The sequence below is a fragment of the Seriola dumerili genome, unplaced genomic scaffold, assembly GCF_002260705.1.
Source record: "Seriola dumerili isolate Sdu_G_001 unplaced genomic scaffold, Sdu_1.0 BDQW01000036.1, whole genome shotgun sequence".
In the NCBI taxonomy this organism is placed as follows: domain Eukaryota; kingdom Metazoa; phylum Chordata; class Actinopteri; order Carangiformes; family Carangidae; genus Seriola; species Seriola dumerili.
In genome coordinates this window covers 4,497,005-4,517,441 of record NW_019174291.1, presented here as the reverse complement: position 1 = coordinate 4,517,441, position 20,437 = coordinate 4,497,005, and the positions used below count along the sequence as shown (strand labels likewise).

Here is a 20,437-nt window from a genome sequence, read left to right as displayed (position 1 = left end):
TGTTTAGCTTTTGTCTACCTCTTAGTGGAGTGATTTTCTGTTGGTTTATTCTTTTTTGTTTCTGCAGTTTTGTCCCTCCATTTGGAGTGGATTTTGTTTATTAGATTTTTTCCCTGATAAGTTTAGTCTTGACTTGATAGTATAAATTCCATAGCTGGTTTATTTTGTCACTCACAGCCGAGGTTGGAATATATTAATAAAGTCTGCCTTATCGGCACGGTGGTGCAGTGGTTAGCGCTGTCGCCTCACAGCAAGAAGGTTCCAGGTTCGAGTCCCGGCTCGGACGCGGGGTCTTTCTGTGTGGAGTTTGCATGTTCTCCCCGTGCCTGTGTGGGTTCTCTCCGGGTACTCCGGCTTCCTCCCACAGTCCAAAGACATGCAAATGGGGACAAGCTGATTGGTTACTCCAAATTGACCGTAGGTGTGAATGTGAGAGTGAATGGTTGTTTGTCTCTGTGTGCCCTGTGATGGACTGGCGACCTGTCCGGGGTGTACCCCGCCTCTCGCCCGAAAGGATGCTGGGATAGGCTCCAGCCCCCCCGCGACCCTACTAGAGGATAAGCGGTAGAAAATGGATGGATGGAAGTCTGCCTTATTGGATACTCTGCATCTGAGTCCTCTTTATAGTCCAGGCCTGACACCCATAATCTAGAGAGACTCAAACAAACAAAAAAAAGACCCAAATATGAATGGGAGTAAAAAAAACAAAAAAAAATACAGCTAACCTATGGCCCAAAACTCCCTGATCCCAAGCACGCGTTTCAACTAGTCAAAACTTCACAAAGCATTTTAACTCCAGGAAAGTTTAACAGTTCAGTAAAACACATACTCGACATCACAGAGCACGGAGGCAGACTGCTCACTAAAAATGACAGCCACCACTGCCTTATATACTCTGCTGAGTTTGTCAAGTCAAGGGATTGGTTGGCAGGGCCCAATAGGAAGACAAAAGGAGGAGCTTTGAATGGGGAAACCTTGGCTCAGGCACAGGTGGGCGGTCAGAGAGGGTGTGGCCCAACTTGCAGCTGAATCCCCGAGTGACGGGTGGGTGACGTCACCCATAACAGATGGAGAGTTAATCCATGCCCAAAATGGTGGACCTTCCTCCAGCCCATCTTAGACTGTTTAAACCCCCTTTCTGGTCTACTGGGATAGAATGTTTTGGGCCTTTCATGGTGAAAGTCAGTCGCCGCACAGAGAAAAGGTGGAGCATACATACTGTACAAATGCTTAACAATACGTTGCATACATCTTGAGCTGCTTGACATTATGGACACAGATACATTCTTAATGGCCTTCAGAAGGTTTGTCTCTCGCAGAAGGAAACCCCTTGAACATCTCTAGTCCTACTCTAACTGTAGGACTAATTTCAGAGTAGGAGAAGCAGAACTGCAGAATGCTTTCAAGGCTATGGCACCAGACTTAAGGTCACATCTGCCCCACATTTCGGTGGACACTGGGAGTGGTGGTTCAGGGAACTATACACAGGGTTTGGGCCAGCTTTGGAAAACCTTTACATGTGGACTCAACAAACGTGAAGGCTTGGTCAGGTCACAAAGCTGAGGTGGGATGTCACAATTGTGGTGAGGCAGGCCTTACCCAGTAAGTTGTCAGTCTGGCAAAATGTACAGTACAGACTACACTGTGTCATTTAATAAATGCTGCAGCTTGTCAAGACCAAGAAAAGTCACATCTGTTGTTTCCCCAACTGCTGGAAAAGTGAAGGGGGTTAGCCCCAAAGTTAGCAACAATGGGTTAGCCTAACCTGAAGACGCTAAACAGATAAATAGAGAACAGAGAAATGTGTAGTTGCTGAGTCTCCCCCAACCTCTTACTCAGTACTGTGTGGGGGGCAATGTTACTAATTTGTTGAAATTGAGACATACTCGGGCTATTCTGGTTGTCTCTGGCTGAAAATAAATCCATAGATGGGGTGACTACAAAACAAAAGGTCACAGTAAGTCAGAAAGTCAAAGCACTTCCCTGAAAGAGCGCTTACATTTTTGTCAGTTGTATATAACCATTTGTACATAACCTCAGAAATGCTCTACAGGGGCCAGCTGCCCCAGCTGAATGTGAGCCCTAGACCGGCCTTATCTTCGACTATCCTTTTCATAAGTATTTACACTTGTTGCACAAATACTAGTGTACTTGGTGCTGCCATGAAATCAACAAACCAACAAACACATCAACAACTAGAAAATGCGCTCAGTAGAGCTTTGTGGTTACTCAGTACCATTTACTTATTAGAGATGCACTAATACTGATACTGATATTGGTCCAATACTGACTCAAATAGCTGGATCAGGTATCAGTGATAATGAGCCGATCTAGTACTGGATACCATTATTTTAATAAATAACAATTCAGTAAATTTATATCTAGGTATTTATTTGTTACATTTTATTTTACAAAGTTAGGAAATAAATGTTTAAGTCAAGCCTGATTTTGCTTTACACATAAAAGAATGATCCCACTCTCTTCCACACAGGGAGGTTTACAGCTTATTAATTAAACACTGGTATTGGATCGGTACTCTGTATCGGCCGATACCCAAAGCCCAACTTATAGGTATTGGAACTGAAAAAGTCAGTGCATCCCTATTACTTAGAGGAAGGTATTGTTGGCATCTGTGGTGCTGAGAGGCTGAGATCCTTGGTGACAGATTTTTTCTTCACTCTCTTGACTAAGGGCTCATCTATATCTGTATCTAATGGAGAGATATTCATACATATCTGTCAGGTAAGCATATATAGTAGCATTACATATTTTCTTGAAAAATGCAAAAAACAAACAAACAAAAAATGAGAAACACACGTCCATCAAGTAATCTTTTACCTGACTCAAGGTACCGAACAGGAGCAACAATCTTCCTGCCAGTTTCCACTTCCTGGTCACTCTCCAAATTTGAAGTCATTGTTGCTTGGTGAACCTTGTTTCTGGCCTTGTTGTGGGTGTCTACAAAATATGAGTAGAGATTAGAACCAGGAGGCAGACAATATATGTGTAAAAGTTGTTACGTGTGTGTGTGTGTGTGTGTGTGTGTATATATATATATATATATATAGGTTTCACCCTCTAGGCAAAACCAATTTTTTCAAAAAATTTCATTGCAACCCACCAAATAGATTTTGAGATAGCTTCTGGACTGAAGTGCTGACCAACCAAACCAATTGACTGCCACAGTGAGACCCACTTTCCAGCAGGACAAAAAAAAAGTAAGTAAGTAATTTCATATATGTTTAGTCTGCAGAATACTGCTTAAAGATAAGTAAAGTACCCTGTGCAGTAATTAAACATTTTTGTTGTCAAATAAAGCAGGTGGCACACCTGGCAAATTCATGGAGTTTGTATCTGATTTTTTTTCACTGAGATCACTGAGTTTGAGGAGAATGAACAAAGTTTGCTTTCCTCAAAGTCACTGCTATGATTTCAGTGGAAGTATGAGGGCGTTTTTAGAAGGTGTTCGTTGGCTTAGTTCTGAAGATGAAACAGTACAATACAATACCTGTGTATGTTAAAAAAGAGACTTTCCATTTGGCCCAACGTGTTGTGTCTGGTATCTCTCTCCTTTTGACTTTGGCAGTGACATTCTTCTGTGGCCAGTAACAAAACACAGCCTGCAGAAAATATAAAATATAAAAACAATACATATCTTTGTACAGTAAACAATATATCAGAGGTGTGACCGAGTCCACTTAGCCCCAAGTCCCGAGTCCAGGGTTCCTACACATTTTACATTTCAAAATTTCACACTTTTCTAGACTCAAATTTCCAGACTTCTCAGTAGATTTTTCAAACCAATGGCGGGGCACACAGCAGAGCAGAGAAGACAGTGAACCAGGTGAAGTACTCAAGTTGAGAACAACTACACTCATTATTTTACTGTAAGTGCAATAGAAGGTTCACAAGTAAAAAGCCAAGAAGAGTAATTTATTAATGAACCCCGGGAAAAAGATGGACTGACAGACCAGAAAACGGTACTTAGAAAAATTATGAAATTTCATCGCACAGCCTATTGTATGGTAGGTCTCACATACAGTATTCCATAAAGAGAATAGGTAAACATACAACAGGAATATGTATGCCAGGTAATGAATTGGAGACAGTAGAACACTGTTTTTCAAACCTTTTTTCCCCAAATCTTTTTGAAAATTGCAACTTACATGCTTGTAGAAATAAATCCTACTTAATTTCATCTTAGTAAAAGTTGTTGTTTTTTTCATCTGGAGGAAATAGCAAACATTAAGCTTAATTCATGTGAATGCTAAAGAAGAATAAATGATCATCAGTTAGCATGTACATGACTTTCTTGAAGACATTACAAGCTTACATTATATGTTGCATACCTAAGTTAGGAAATACCTGGTTAATTTTCTCTAGCCAGTTAGTTGGCACAGCATCCACTGTGTTGGTGTCCAGGAATTTCACAACCGCAAATTGATTGTCAGCGCTCTGGAAGAAGAAAAATGAAATGATGTCACATTATAGTCTTCCTTCCATTGAAACTGCTTATATTTATATATACTCCCATATACTTACAGCTTGGACGTGTGGGATTTGATAGTGATTTATTTCCACACATTGGAAAACAGGAGCAAAAAGTATATTTGAGGAAATAAGGCATTACATGGAAATCTGGGGTGGCTTTCAACAAAAAAAAAAGTTGTAAGCCACACAGCCAAATGTGTCCTCTGAAACCACACTCCCTACTAATATTAAACAGAAAGCAATTACTCAAAAAATTTGAATAATGATACATAAACAGTAATATTAACACTATGTAACTATGTATTTACAGTTATATGAAGTCAGGGAACTCCTTAGAATGAATGGAGCAAGGTAACTACAATCCTCAAACCATTGTCTGCCTCAGTCATAAATACCCTCCTGCCCAAATGTCTCTCAGATAGTGTTTTCATGCGAGTGTGACTGTCTTTGGCTGTGTAGAAACCAATCAATCTTGAGTCACAAGGATGCATGAAGTATGGCTCAAGTCGATCATAGACACGACAGAGCAACATCTTTTCCCCATGCTCTGTCCCACCAGAGACTGCAACAACCTCACAGCACTCTAGTTCACTTAGAGTGAAGACATTGTTGGGTTTTTTAATTTCTACACTCTTTTTTAGTACAGGTTGCATCTTTCTCACTTTGTCTGCTTCCCCAAGCCGCCTCACAATCTGTGAGAGAGGATTTCGCCCAGAACAAACCAATCTTTTCAGCTGATGCAAGTAATTCTCAAAAGAGAAAGCACTGCACTCATCAAGACTGCCATAAAATTTTGCATCTGGTGTACCAAACTGTGGACATTGCAGACAAGGAACTCATCCCCATACAAATGCCTTCCCTGTGCAATGAAGTACACCAACAACTCCTTTGCACTGTGATTGTACTGTTTTGCCAGTCTTGGACACACAAGAATGGATAATGCCACACTAAAAACCAGGAAGTGCTCATAGAGTTGCTCTGCAATAATGCCTTTAAGCACAATTTTTCCTGTGTAGAGGGCAAACTGTCTCAGTTCTGTGGCTTTCCATCTGTCGATATGTTCCAAGCCTCTTGGTTTCCTTGCAAACACATTTGGAATGCATGTTCTAAGCTTCAGAAGCTGAAAGCTGACCTGCTTAACATGTCCAGATGACAATCTGACTCCCCGTGGTCCCCTCAGCCACAAAAGGATCATTTTGCGCATGACCCCAAGACAACACTGGTGCATATAATCTGCAGGGAATTGCTCTATCATGTTTATCGGGAGCTGGCAAAATGGGGACACAACTGAATGCAGGTGATGCTCCTCCTGAGACTGATCTCAGAATGTTTTATCAGTTCTCAGTGTTACATCAGTGATTTCAGGATAGATCATCCGATGGCCATCCCACAGTCCTTTTTGTGTACATTTGTCACACCCATAATAGCCCGAACATAGCTTTATGGACTTCACAAGAGCTTTGGCTGGGGCATCACAAGTAACACAACGCAGCTTCACCCTAATCAAACCACTGTCTGTCTCTAGTCTATTTTCCATAATACTGCGAAGGTCACCAACAACATCATCAAGAAAGTCAAGATTACTTGGCTTTGATAAACCAAAGCAGAGAGCCAATGGGAAAACTGAGGGAGGAGATAAAGTCAATTGGCACAATACCGGCCACAGAGTCTGGCTGCTGCTTTTGAAAAGTGGCAAGCCATCAATGTTGAGAGAAATGTCAATGATATCTAATCCATAAATTTCCTGTAGAGGATACATTTTCAAATACTTCAGGAGCTGATCTTTGCAGCCAAGGTAGATATACTGCATTCCTGATTTCAACTCAAACTCTACACTTTTGCGGGTGCCAAGCAGTGTTTTTGCTGTCCCTGGCAGCTCTGAGTGTCCATTTTCTATCAAAATCTTTAACAAAGAATCAACTGCATTGTGTTTTATATGAAAGTCATTTGCCCACCTCCTCCTTGAACCGTCACCTTACCGTGGTGGAGGAGTTTGAGAGCCCTAATGACCCTAGAAGCTATGTTGTCGGTGGCATTTTGCCCCTGGTAGGGTCTCCCAAGGCAGATTGGTCCCAGGTGAAGGGCCAGACGAAGAACGGTTCAGAAGATCCTAATGATAAAAAATATCAAGAACCCGAGTACCTGGTCCAGAGGGACACCGGGGCCCCGCCCTGGAGCCAGGCCTGGGGTTGGGGCCCGTGGGCGAGCGCCTGGTGGCCGGGCCTTGGCCCATGGGGCCCGGCCGGGCCCAGCCCGAACCGGCTACATGGGTTTGTCTCCCAGTGAGCTCACCACCTGCAGGAAGAGTCAGCGGGATACGGTGCAGTGTGGATTGGGCAGCAGACCAAGGCGGAGGCCTTGGCGGTCCGATCCTCGGTTACGGAAACTGGTTTTTGGAACATGGAACTTCATCTCTCTGGCGGGGAAGGAGCGGGAGCTTGTGGACCAGGTTGAGCGATACCGGCTAGATATAGTCAGTCTCACCTCAACACGTAGCGTCGGCTCCGGGACCCAAGTCCTTGAGAGGGGCTGGTCTCTCCTTTTTGCTGGAGTTGCTCCGGGTGAGAGGCGGAGGGCCGGGGTGGGCTTTTTGGTATCCCCCAGGCTCTCTGCCTGTATGTTGGAGTTTACCCCAGTGGACGAAAGGGTTGCGTCCCTGCGCCTTCGGGTCGGGGATCGGGTTCTGACTGTTGTCGGTGCCTATGCACCGAACGGGAGTTCAGACTACCCGCCCTTTTTGGAGTCCTTGGGACGGGTGCTGGAAAGTGCCCCGAAAGGGGACTCCATTGTCCTATTGGAAGACTTGAATACTCACTTTGGCAATGACAGCGTGACCTGGAAGGGTGTGGCCTGCCTGATCTGAACCCGAGCGGCGTTCAGTTATTGGACTTCTGTGCTAGTCACAGCTTGGCCATAACTAACACCATGTTCAAGCATAAGGACGTCCATAGGTGCACATGGCACCAGGACACCCTAGGTCACCAGTCTATGATCGACTTTTAATCGTATCATCAGACCTGCAGCCGCATGTTTTGGACACTCGGGTGAAGAGAGGAGCAGAGTTGTCAACCGACCACCACCTGGTGATGAGTTGGATCAGATGGCGGGGGAAGACGCCGTGCAGACCTGGCAGGCCCAAACGGGTTGTGAGGGTCTGCTGGGAAAGCCTGGCGGAAGAACCCGTCAAGATGATTTTCAACGCACACCTCCGGCAGAGTTTCGATCGTGTCCCGAGGGCGGTGGGGGACATTGAGTCCGAATGGGCCTTGTTCCGCTCTGCTGTTGTTGAGGCGGCTGTTGCGAGCTGCGGCCGCAGGGTAGCTGGGGCCAGTCGTGGCGGTAACCCCCGTACCCGCTGGTGGACACCAGACGTGGGGGAAGCTGTCAGGCTGAAGAAGGAGGCCTACAGGGCGTGGTTGGCCTGTGGGTCTCCGGAATCAGCTGACTGGTACCGGCGGGCCAGACGGAGCGCAGCCGCGGCAGTTACTGAGGCAAAAACTCGGGCATGGGAGGAGTTCGGTGAGACAATGGAGGAAGACTATCGATCGGCTCCAAAAAGGTTCTGGCAAACCGTCCGGCGCCTCGGGGGGGGAAGGCGGCAACTCGCTCACACTGTTTACAGTGGGGGCGGGGAGCTGCTGACGTCAACTGAGGATATAGTTGGACGGTGGAAGGAATACTTTGAGGAGCTCCTCAATCCCACCAACACGTATTCCGTGGAGGAAACAGAGTCAAGAGACCGGGGGATGGATGGTCTAATCTCCGGGGCAGAAGTCGCCGAGCGTAGTGGAACACATTTAACTGCGCGGATGGCGGAGCCCCGGGGTTGAATGCGATCGCCCTGGGGTCTCAAGGCTCTGGATGTTGTAGGACTGTCTTGGTTGACATGCCTCTGCAACATTGCGTGGGACATTGGGGGCAGTGCCTCTGAGTGGTCAAACCGGGGTGGTGGTACCCATCTTTAAGAAGGGTGACCAGAGGTGTGTTCCAACTACCGGGATATACACCTCTCAGCCTCCCCTGGTAAGGTCTATGCCAGGGTACTGGAAAAGAGGGTCCGATCGATAGTTAAACCTACGCAATCGAGGAGGAGCAATGTGGTTTTCGTCCTGGGCGTGGAACTGTGGACCAGCTCTTTACCCTCGCTTGAGGTCTGGAGGGAGCATGGGAGTTGCCAATCCAATCCACATTGTTTTGTGGATTTGGAGAAAGCTTACGACCGTGTTCCCAGGGGCTTCCTGGGGGGCGCTCCGGGAGTATGGGTGGGATGGTCCCTTGTTAGCAGCCATTAATCCCTGTACCAAAGGAGTGTCTGGTTCGCGTAGCCGGCAGTAAGTCGGACCTGTTCCCGGTGGGGTTGGACTCCGCCAGGGCTGCCCTTTGTCACCGGTTCTGTTCATAACTTTTATGGACAGAATTTCTAGGTGCCAGCCGGTGGTGGAGGGTTTGGGTTCGGTGGCGGGAGGATCTCGTCTCTGCTTTTTGTGGATGATGTGGTCCTCTTAGCTTCATTGAGCGCCAACCTTCAGCTCTCGCTTGGGCGGTTCGCAGCCGAGTGTGAAGCGGCTGGGATGAAGATCAGCACCTCCAAGTCTGAGGCCATGGTTTCTCAGCCGAAACGGGTGGATTGCCCGCTCCGGGTCGGGGGGGAGGCTCTGCCTCAGGTGGAGGAGTTTAAGCGTCTCGAGATCTTGTTCACGAGTGAGGGTAGGATGAAACGGAGATTGACAGGCGGATTGGGGCGGCGTCAGCAGTGATGCGGGCGCTGAACCGGTCCGTTGTGGGGAAGAGGGAGCTAAGCCGGAAGGCGAAGCTCTCGATTTACCGGTCGATTACGTTCCAATCCTCACCTATGGTCATGAGCTTTGGGTGACCGAATGACCGAAAAGAACGAGATCGCGAATACAAGCGGCCGAATGAGTTTCCTCCGCAGGGTGGCCGGGCTCAGCGTTAGAGATAGGGTGAGGAGCTCGGTCATCCGGGAGGAGCTCGGAGTAGAAACCACTGCTCCTCCATGTCAAGAGGAGCCAGTTGAGGTGGTTCGGGCACCTGGTGAGGATGCCTCCTGGACGCCTCCCCGGGGAGGTGTTTCGGGCATGTCCCACCGGGAGAAGGCCGCGGGGCCGACCAAGGACACACTGGAGGGATTATATTTCTCGACTGGCCTTGGAACGCCTCGGGATTCTCCCGCGAGAGAACTGGTGGAAGTGGCTGGGGAGAAGCTGTCTGGACCTCTTTGCTGAGGCTGCTGCCCCAACGACCCGGATCCGGATGAGCGGGAGACGACGACGATGACGACATTGCCCACTGTGCAATGGAATGTCTGAGTGTGGGGTTAGTTTCCAAATTCACTACTATTGCTCGCTCTGAGACAGTAATTCATCGTCATGTCTTTCATCTGCACAATTCTGTTCCACAGAAAACCTCTCTCTGTATGTTCTTGGAGTTGATAAAGCAGTGAAGGACATGAAGAGGAATGTTTGCCAGTAAAAACTCCAATGCAGCTTTTTGGTCACGTGCACTTTATTCTTCTAATTTTTTGCCGTTTTCCAGCGGGCTGAGTATTTTTTTCTAGACATGGCAACTTTCCAAAATCCTGAACACACCCCAGAAAAAAAAAAAAAATTAATAATAATAAAAAATAAAATAGAATGATCAAGATCAGAGGACAGGATAGGAGAGAATGAAGAAAATGTTATCCAAAAGGACATACCGAGCCCGATGTGAAATCCATGCTTTTTACACTGTAAGGAGAGAAGAACACAAACAATGCCAATATGAGTAACATTCATGTTAAATGAAATATCAGTAAATCATAATCATAATAATCATAATAATAATGGGCAAAACTACACGACACTGAAAAAGCGCATTTTATAGTGGTCACAAGAAGAAGATGGAGTATATGATCTACTTTGTCAAGTAGATTTTTACTTTGTCAAGTAGATTTTAATCCCTGGGGAACACTGATTTCTCTGCCATGTATACGCATAACCAGTTTACAGTTTACACAGTAAACAGTAACAGTTTACATTCAGACACATTCACGCTGTAAGGAAGAACTCCGCTCTGTCTGTCTCTCACTGCAAAACGGAATGCGGCGCAATAATCATTTTATCTCGATAATCTTACTTTCATAATCCTTGGAAGCCAAAATCGTAATAAATTCGATTAATGGCCCAGCCCTACAATCTCTGAAAATTACCGTTTTTAATAGCTTTTCTCCGATTTGAAAAAATTTTTTTGTAAGACCCGTAAAACCCCTGAATGGTGAGCCAACACTCTCTAACGTAAGTAACTTACCAGTACAATAATCAGCATGCGCAGACCTAGAGCTGAGCGCGACATTGAAAAGTTAGAGCGGGAATTATTACCTTTTTATTTATATATTTATTTTTTGGTAACGTTTTTGAATAATGTCAACTATAGCAAGTAATATATGTATTTTAACATGTAACATCGTATCATATTTATCATAGCGAACAAAATGCAGTATAATTTCCAACAATTAGGCCTACTTTTGCCTTCATTTTGTATACACAAGTGACAAGCTACTAAGTAAAACACATCACCCTGAACTAATCCTTTTCGCCCGCTCTCTCCCCGTCTCTCTGTCAGCCTCAAACTTGGACAGGACCCAAATGCACGACTCAAAAAGTTCAACAAAATGATATTTATTAACAAAGTACAAAAGAAAATCACTCTTATGAGGAAACAACAAAGTAACAAACAATAACGTGACTAAGCACAAAGTATCAAAGTAACAAACTAGAGGAGACAAAAGAAAATCACTCTGAGAGGAACAAATGGCAAACGCCAGAGAACCAAAAGACTCTTATGAGGAAAAACTAAACAAAGTAACAAGGAACAAGACCTGAATCAACAATGACATGGAGCGTGGGGCCGGGAGGTTCATGGATACAGAACAGGACGAACTGGCACAGAACAAAAGGAAACGCAGACAGATATACACAAGGTAATGGGGAACAGGTGGAAACAATCAGGGCGGGGAAGACAATCAGACCAACGGGAGACACCAGGAGGAAGGGCAAGTTACCTGAAACGAAAGGAGAGTCAAATGTCAAAATAAAACAGGAAGTGATGAGACAACATAGACACAAGACAGAAAACTAAACACAACCAGACACAGATCATGACACTCTCTGCACTTACTAAAAATTAATACCCCTCAGTCGCTATCACCGCTGTATAAGAGAACCGCTAAGATAAGCATTTCCCAGGCTAATTTACAGTTCACATCAGTGAACTGATAATGCTAATAACACGAAGAGCTGAAGGACAAGCTACTTTAGCTAACATTAGTTATAACGAAACAAGAACGACGGGCCTAGTAATAACTAATGAAAATAATAACTGCTAATAAATATGCGTCATTTCTGAATATTTACTTATATACATTTAAAATGTGGTGAGTTATATCATTATCTTACCGTTACGTAGCACTGTTAGTGTTGTAGCCCGGTAGTGGTCCGCCAGTTTTTTTTTCTTGAGACCGCGAAGTCATGACCCGCCCTACTATGCCTCTGATTGGTCCATGAAAGAAACGAAAAAACATTTGATTGTGTCCTTTTGATTGACATATCGGCGGAACCAATGACAACTTGAAACTGTGCTCAACATCCTCAAAACATCTTTAGAATGTTGCAGGGAAAACATTCTACTTTTGTTAACATATCACATTGTAGGAACATTTTATGAAAAATGTTCATCTCGGGCCTCAATAACATCCTAAAACATTTTCGGAATGTAACCTTGAAAATGTTCTTTCTTTGTTATCATGTAACATTGTGGGAATGTTTTATAAAAGAACATTCTATAATCTGTTACCTCAACAACATCCTCAGAATATTGCAGTTAAAATGTTATGTGTTAGTTAACATTTAACCTTATAGAAACATTATATGAAATGATAAACATCCTTAAAACGTTCTTTGAACATTACATTAAAACATTTTCTTTAAAACATTATTAGAACTTGTAGGTAACGTTAGCCAATGTTGTGGGAACGTTTCCCTACTACATTAACATTATATCCCCCCCCCCGCCATTAACATAACCTTGATGACCTCTACACAATAGGGGGTCATCGATTAAAAATCTTAAAACTTGGTGGTGTATATAACTCTCTCACGGCTGAGCCCCAACTGGCGAACCAGCCCCTCATCGATGATACTGGTGTCAGCTCTGGAGTCGATAAAGGTGGCAAAGGTCTGGGGCCCGTCAGGGAGGAGAAGCTTGACCTGGAATAGGGGTCAATGGTTGAGGGAATTTTGCGCGGAAGTCCGGCTCACCAGAAATTCCCTCTTTACTGGTGAGCCATGCCTTTTGCAGCGGGAGACAAAATGGCCGGCCTGGCCACAGTACATGCACAGGTTACCATTCCGATGAGGCTCCCGCTCCTCTGAAGTGAGACTGGCGCGGCCCAGTTGCATGGGCTCAGGACCTCCAGATAGCGGCCCTGCTGAAGCGCTGGAGTTGGTGGAGGAGAAGGAGACCCGAGGAGTAGCAGATGGGTGACGAGTTGGACCACTCAGCTTCTTTTCTCGTTTCCGTGCCTGGATCTGAAGGTCCAATCTCATCGCCAGCGCGATCAACCCGTCCAGCATAGATGGGAAGTCATGCGGCACCAGTTCATCTTTAATATATTTTGTTAGACCATGAAGAAAAGTGTTGCATATAGCTGCAGAATTCCAATCACTCTGACGAACCTTGGTGCGAAAGTCTATGGAGAAGTCAGCCACCGTCTGGTTGCCCTGATGCATGCTTATCAGACTCCGTGCTGCGTCAGAACCAAAAGCCCCCATGCCAAAAACCTTGCGGAGCTCCCCGGAGAAGAGCTGGAAGGCGGTGCAGGCTGTAGTCTGTCTCTCCCACTCAGCGGTTCCCCAGAGACGAGCCCTTCCCATCAGGTGGTTGATAGCGAAGGCTACCTTAGCCTCCTCAGAATCAAACGTGTGGGGTTGCAGAGAGAACAACAGGGAACAGTTTGTCAGGAAGGAACCACAGGTCTCAGGGTCCCCCGCATACCTTTCTGGGGTTCCCACTCGGGGATCAGGGACGTCTCTGGGCAGTGAGGGTGCAGGAGTCGGTGGAGCTGGGGAAGGATCCGGAACAGGAGCCCGGTTCAAGGCGGTCGTTAGCTGCTGCATCTGGGCGGCTAAAGCTGTTAGCGCCTGCTAATGGACCACTATTGAACGTCTTGCTTCAGCTTGTGAGGTGACAATCATGGCTTAATGCTGCTGGAGGGCGCTCTCAATCCTCTCAAAGCGGTTCGGTGATGAGAAGATGTGTGCTGGGTCCATGACTGGCCAGATTGTACTGTAATGGTGTGTGATAGGACCCAATTGCAGCACAACCAAACAGATGAATAGTTGGTAACGACCTTTATTGATAAACCAGCAGAGAGAACACACACAGGTGGGTATTAGGAGTCGAGGAAGGGGTCCGGGGCTGGAGAGCCAGGCGTCTGGTGAGTGGAGCGAGGTGACTGAGCTCACACACACAATGGAAAGTTCGTGGACCCAAAGGCTGGGGCTGGCGGTGCCGAGCGTTAGGGAGCAGGCTGGAGATGTCGTCGAGGGAGGTGGAGGACGCCAAACACCCACAGGGACAGGCAGACGGGGACCAGGAAGCGCACGGGCAGAACTCCTCGTCGGGGACAGAAGGCTAAGGTGTTTACCGGGCAGAGATGAGGCAGGATGGTCAGGGACGAGCAGAGTTGAAAACAGGAAGTCAGTCTGGAGATAAATGCTGGAAAGTCTAGCATGACACTGAGAACAATCTGGCAAGGAGCGAGTGTACTGGGGATGTATATATATTGGCCCAATTGGAGATTGAGTGTAGCTGGGGGCAACAGGTGAAGACAGTGAGGCTGATTAGGAGGTGTGGCAAAGTGGAGAGTGAGGCATAGGCATAGAAGGCTGTGACATAAAATATAAATATTTTGATAGTCCAGTGTCACGGTATGCAGCAAGGGTGAGCATCTGGGTCTTTCACCCTCACCACTGCCTCATCGGACCCTGACAGAATGATACAATCAACACAGGACTCAGCGGAGGTACCAATGTGCAAGAATTTATTTAAACAAAAAAAACAAAATCCATACATGAGACGATGACGAAACAGACACCAAACCTAACAACCAACAATGATACCACAAAGACAAGACAGAACAAGGGCTTTTTAAAGGAACGGAACTGATTAACAATGGAGAACAGGTTGGGAAGCAGACACAGGTGGGACACATCAGGTATGATTAACAAAAGGAAACAAAACTAGAACTCAGACACTGGGGTGACATGACTATCAAAATAAAACAGGAAGTGCACGCGGAAACAGAGCACAAGACAGGGAAGACTAAACTAAACACCAGAAACACCCAAACCAGAAACACTCAAAACCCAGAACAGAAACCCAAAAACACAGAAAACCAAATCAAGAAAATCCAAAAACCAAAAACCTGGAGCCTCCAGGCTGAGACCATCACACTATTATGACAGTGTGCTCATCTATATTAGTGTTATATATCCCTGCAATAAACAGGCAGCCTCAAGATTCTGAATGGGTTGAAAACATGACTCGATCAGTGGAAAGTAAATTTAATTTCCATCTGAAACAAAAAACACAAAACACTTTAAAGCTGGACTAGGTAATCTGTTTCGGTAACACTTTTTGAGATATTTCTTAAAATTCATCCTGATAGCAATGAACAAATTGAATGCTCTGACAATTAAACAGAAAATCTGTTATCTGTGTCAGTCACATGGCTGTAAAAGCTCCAGCCAATCATTGCATTCAGGCCGAATGACCTGTTTGTCAACCTCTGACTAGCGTGCCTGCGCGTACTCTGGCTGTGCACTCACGCTTACTGCTGCATGACCGAGCTACTTCAGAGTCAGACAAGTGGCAGCCACAGGTGAAGAAGAGGAAGAAGACGCACAGGAATGGCAGAGAAAGTTCAACCAGTTCCACCTAATGCTTTGCCTTCAGCAGCAGCTTCACTCGTCAAAGGAAGGCGGTAGCAGAGAAAGCTGCTACGAAAATAAAATTGGACAGTGCAAGAGGCCGAACAAGAGTCAACACTGACGTTGCTTTACAACGATGGCAACAACTGAGGGAGCAGAGGAGCTAAAAAATGATGCGATGGTGTCTGTATTTCTATTAGACAAGTAATTATCTTGTTTGTTTTGGGAACTGATGTCATTTGTAACATATCAAACTTCAGTCTTGGGTCACAGGGCTCAGACAGCACTGCAGTAAATGACGTGACTGTTCCAAGTCCAGTTCTTGAATTCTGGCCTGTGCAGCAACACATAACAAACACAATTACATATTATTATAGAACAGAGCTTTATTGAATTTTGTATTGAAAAGAAATATTAGCTGTACTAGTAGTATAGCTCATTTAGTATTAGTAGTGTAGCTAACTTTGTTGATGTTTCTAGCTTTGCCTGATATAAAACCTTACCGCAGGTGGCTACTAGCTAGTAGGGATGGGCATGAGTACTCATTGACGTCATTATTTGAGTAGCGTTTCACTACTCACACACCTGCACACGTGTTGTTTTTGGCTACAATAGTTCAACTCTGTTTGCATTACGTGCACCATGGCAGCTGTGACCAGGAAAAGTGATAATGTTGTGATGATACCAGAGCGGAGAAGATTAGCCTACTAATAACAAAAATGGTGACTAGAGATATGCTACCATTAAGTTTTGTGGAAGGAGAAGGGTTCCGCGAGCTACTGGCGTTTGCCACCATCAAGGCAAACAACAGCTACTAGAGTGGTAAAGATGTACGAGGAGAGTACTCTTTGCAGTGTGCAACATCAGCGATGTGTGGTGAATCTGCATCTCCATGGTGCATCCAGTCACCTCCAACCTACTGTCCAGGCATCTAAAGCCACAAGATGGAGAATCAGCCAAGGTGACTGAATTCAAGACCACAGTGGCCACCTCTCTGAGAAAATGTGTGTTCCCCGACAGCACAACTAACCCTGGTAATAATTTGATCCCTTAAACACCCATAAATAACAATTCATTGTAATGTAATGCAATTACGGATCTTTAGATGTACACTGCTACGATTAAAAAGATGTAATGAATCTGATTCTGTCTCATTATTTAACTCCCCAATTCCACGTATTACTGTTGTTCAATAAATGCATTTGAAATTGCACTTGGTTTCCATTGTTGGCTATTTATTTAACTAAAAGTATTAGACAGTAATGTTCTCCGACAGCCAAACAGAAGGCTTGGTCAGGGAGGTCCGTGTCCGACTGGAAAATCAAGGTTAACATTGGTTCCACTTGTGTTTCCAGTCAGACATGGACCTCTTTTTCTTTCTTTTTTTTTTTTCTTTTTTTTTTTTTTTTTTTTACACAAAAAATATATTTATATATAATTAGCGAGTAATCGAGTACATGTTCATAAGGCAATGAGAGTACTCGAATATTGAAATTACTGAAAATGCCCATCCTTTCTAGCTAGCCAGCGATAAGTTATTGCATCTAACTGTATTTCCAACAAGAAATTACCAAACATACTAGCTTGACAGCATTGAGTACAAGTATCATTCATGTTGGTTGATTACATTCATGATGGTATCACCGATACGTTCCGCTCAGCTCTCTCTTGTCCACTCCAGCAGTGCGTGTTTGGGTGTTGTAGGGGAGTGGCCTTGGAGGGATGCCTGAAGGGAGGGGTGGGAGTTTTTCGGTTGAATACTTACAAAATTTTAGCTAACTCAGGCTAACATCTCCCAGATTACCTACTCCAGCTTTAAATTTGTGTCAAACATTTAATGTTCAGTCAGAGTTCACTTCCACTGCTGGTCTGGGATAGGTGTTGAGTAAAATTTATTTATGAGTGAGATGGACCTAAACTGGCCTCAAAGACTGTGTTTTAACATTAATCATCCATTACAGTTGTTTTTACCAATTGAGCAAATAGAATCAAAGGATTCGAGGTCCTGCAGTTCAGCAAAGACTAGAAATATGATGCGTATTTTGGACAGTTTCAGTTCATACAGTACATAGTTGAAGAGCGGCTGGCATGTGAGAAAGTATAATGATAAAAATATGCACACCATGTTGAGTAAACTCACATTAAACCTGCTCTGTAATATTTTAAAGAAATAGCCGAAGGAGAAGTTTATGAGAGAAGCCACCTGAGGTGTGCAGGTACTGACAGCTTTCTCTCTGGTCTGTTTATAACCAGGAAAACACACTTTGAGAATCTTTATATGAGAGCGTGTCTATGTTCCCACAGCCCTATGTTAAGAAATATGGGACCATAGGGTTTCCTTTTGAGAAAAATCTTAGGCCTTGTCCACATTAACCCGGGGAAATATAAATATGCACATTCACAATGAAAATGATCTCCATCCACACTAACACTTTGCATCCACGTTCCACGGCGTCTTTACATTTATCCACCTCAGCGATCGTTTTTGTAAAGCATCGTTTTCAGTTTCGGAATTCACCTTTCTAATGTGGACGGAAGGGCTAACCGGATAAATATTACCCGGGTTAGTGTGGACATGGGCTTATGGGAACATATAAGACTGTGGGAAAATAGAGCCTAATTTTCAAAACATTCTTAGAAATGTGGGAACATAGGGCTGATCCCCTTTATATAAGTGTATTGAATTAAAATTAGAGAAAAGAAGACGACAAGACAAGTGCCAAAAAGTCCATAGATGTTATTCACTCTGGTGTCAGAGCAGGCCAGTTTGATGACAGAGTAGTTGTTACAGAATAATTTGTTAGTAATGTTCCCACACAGCTTTAAAGAGGAACTCAAAGAAATTGTGACAGTAATTGTCAGCAAAGGTTAAAACTTAAATATATATATAACTTAATATTATATAACTTAAAATATTACAGCAAAAGCATGGCGACCTTGTTAAATGTCATACATGTGTTATATTGTAGAGGATAACAGATAGCGAGGTATCTGTCATAAGAGATGATGGCTATATTACTTAATGCCAGGATCTGAACCAGCAGGAATAGAAACAACCCTGTACTACCATACAGTTCATTTACAAACAGGCTGCACAGAAACAGGTACATGGGTTCATGTAAGCTTCTGTTCAGACAGATAACCACAATCAAGAAAATGCAGAGATAATTAGAGCATATAAAGATGTGAGAATCATGAGATATAAATACTTGAAATCGCTGCTGTCAAAATAGCCCTTTAATGTGAAGTATAAAATCTGAGTTGGGTTTATCATCATGTGAGAAACTAAACACACCTAATACTGCATGAATCAGCTGTCCTGCTGAACTGAAGCTCAGACTCTTTAAAACTCTTCAAGTCAGGAGATACCCTCATCATGATTACAGTATCTATACATCAATGATTTGATGATACTTCTGGTTTCTAACTAATGGAAAATCAAAATTTTGAGCCCAACCCTGATCCACATGTTCTTTTGTTCTATTGACAAAACAACTCACTTTCCCACAATTCCTCACTGTTCACACCTGGAGATGACCCTTTCCCAGGGACCTCACTGACCAGTCACATGTGACCCCCTCAGGGTGTCACCAGACAAAACCAGATCCCCCTCTTTGTTCTGCTTCTTCTCTCCTTGGCTTGCTCAAGAGCAGCAGCTCCTCTTCCTTCTCTACTCTTCATGAAGCAACAAGGCTCCCAACCCAGGACAGCCCTACTACCTGCGACAACAGCTCTCTTGCAGGATTGCCTCAGGCAGACTACAACACTCTGCAGTGACGTGAGTGGACAAGTTTACTTCAGTGGGTACGACACAAAGTCTGCCAGTTGATTTTCGGAGCAACCAAAGACACAGCAGCATTGGCGTGGAACAGCGAACTCGGTAAGAAGACAAAGAGGAAACCAGCGGCTTCCTCTGCAACACAGAGACCACACAAAGCCAGACAGGATTTCACTCCACCAGGAAGCCACCCAACTTACTGGACTTTAAAACAACACCGGAAAGTGGTGGTACTTGTATGTTCACACACATACCTGTAGTACATCTCAGTTCTAGAATGTGCATACAGCTAACCTCTCTCCTTCTGACCTGGCACCTTTTTAGACTACATGAGCTAGGCTAACAAAGACACTCATCTTCCTTCTCATCCAGCCACTGAGACTTGGGTGGTCTCAGCGGCCATTTTGAGCAATTTTTTTGTCTACCGCCATCTCGTGTAGTCTTCTTTTCCAGGTCATGTGGTCACAGTGAACATTTTGAATCGGCCATCTTGCCTTTGTTTTTGTATGTTTTACTTTGTTACATTGTAAATAAATGTCTTTAATTATAACTACTGGTGTGTTTATAACAAGTTTGAGTATTGCCAACCTCTACTCAGTAGAACTTCGATCCTTCAACTTTTCCTTACTGTTAATTTTAGATATAGTTATAAAGTAAATCATTTATTGGAGTTCCAGATTAATAGTAATAATTTGAGAATCAATATTGGCTATTCTTGCCTTTTTATGCTGGTGCCCCTGAGGACTTTAATTCATTTTATGATCTAATATTAATGTTAATATTGATATCCTACTAATTTATAATAGCCAATAAATTGATAAACAACGGAAGGCCCAACAAGGAGAAGGCTGATGATGATTGTGCGTCCTACAGGCCTACAGTATAAGACGGTGAATACAGATCTTAAACTGCTTACCAAGACCCTGGCTCTGCGCTTAGAAACAGTCCTGCCTTCTATTATCAATAATGATCAAACAGGATTTATTACTGCCAGATATTCATGCAGTGATATAAGGCTCTGCAATGTTATTCAGCTTTGCCAATCTGGCAAAGTAAACTGTATAGTTATCAGCCTGGACGCAGAGAAAGCTTTTGATCGGGTTGAATGGCCCTATGTCTTTCCCACTCTGGAGATACTCATTAGCTAGCATTCATTAGCCCAGTGAAGTTACTATATAATAAC

General features: G+C 44.3%; 1 protein-coding gene across 1 annotated transcript; it reads right to left on the bottom strand.

Moving 5' to 3' along the window:
- Positions 1-14,469: 14,469 nt before the first annotated feature.
- Positions 14,470-19,685, bottom strand: LOC111216812 (olfactory receptor 52B2-like). Its single transcript, XM_022738423.1, is given in 5 exon segments — positions 14,470-14,531; positions 17,448-17,756; positions 18,149-18,321; positions 18,366-18,694; positions 19,680-19,685. Coding segments are annotated over 5 exon segments (879 nt in total).
- Between the last annotated feature and the right edge of the window lie 752 nt (positions 19,686-20,437).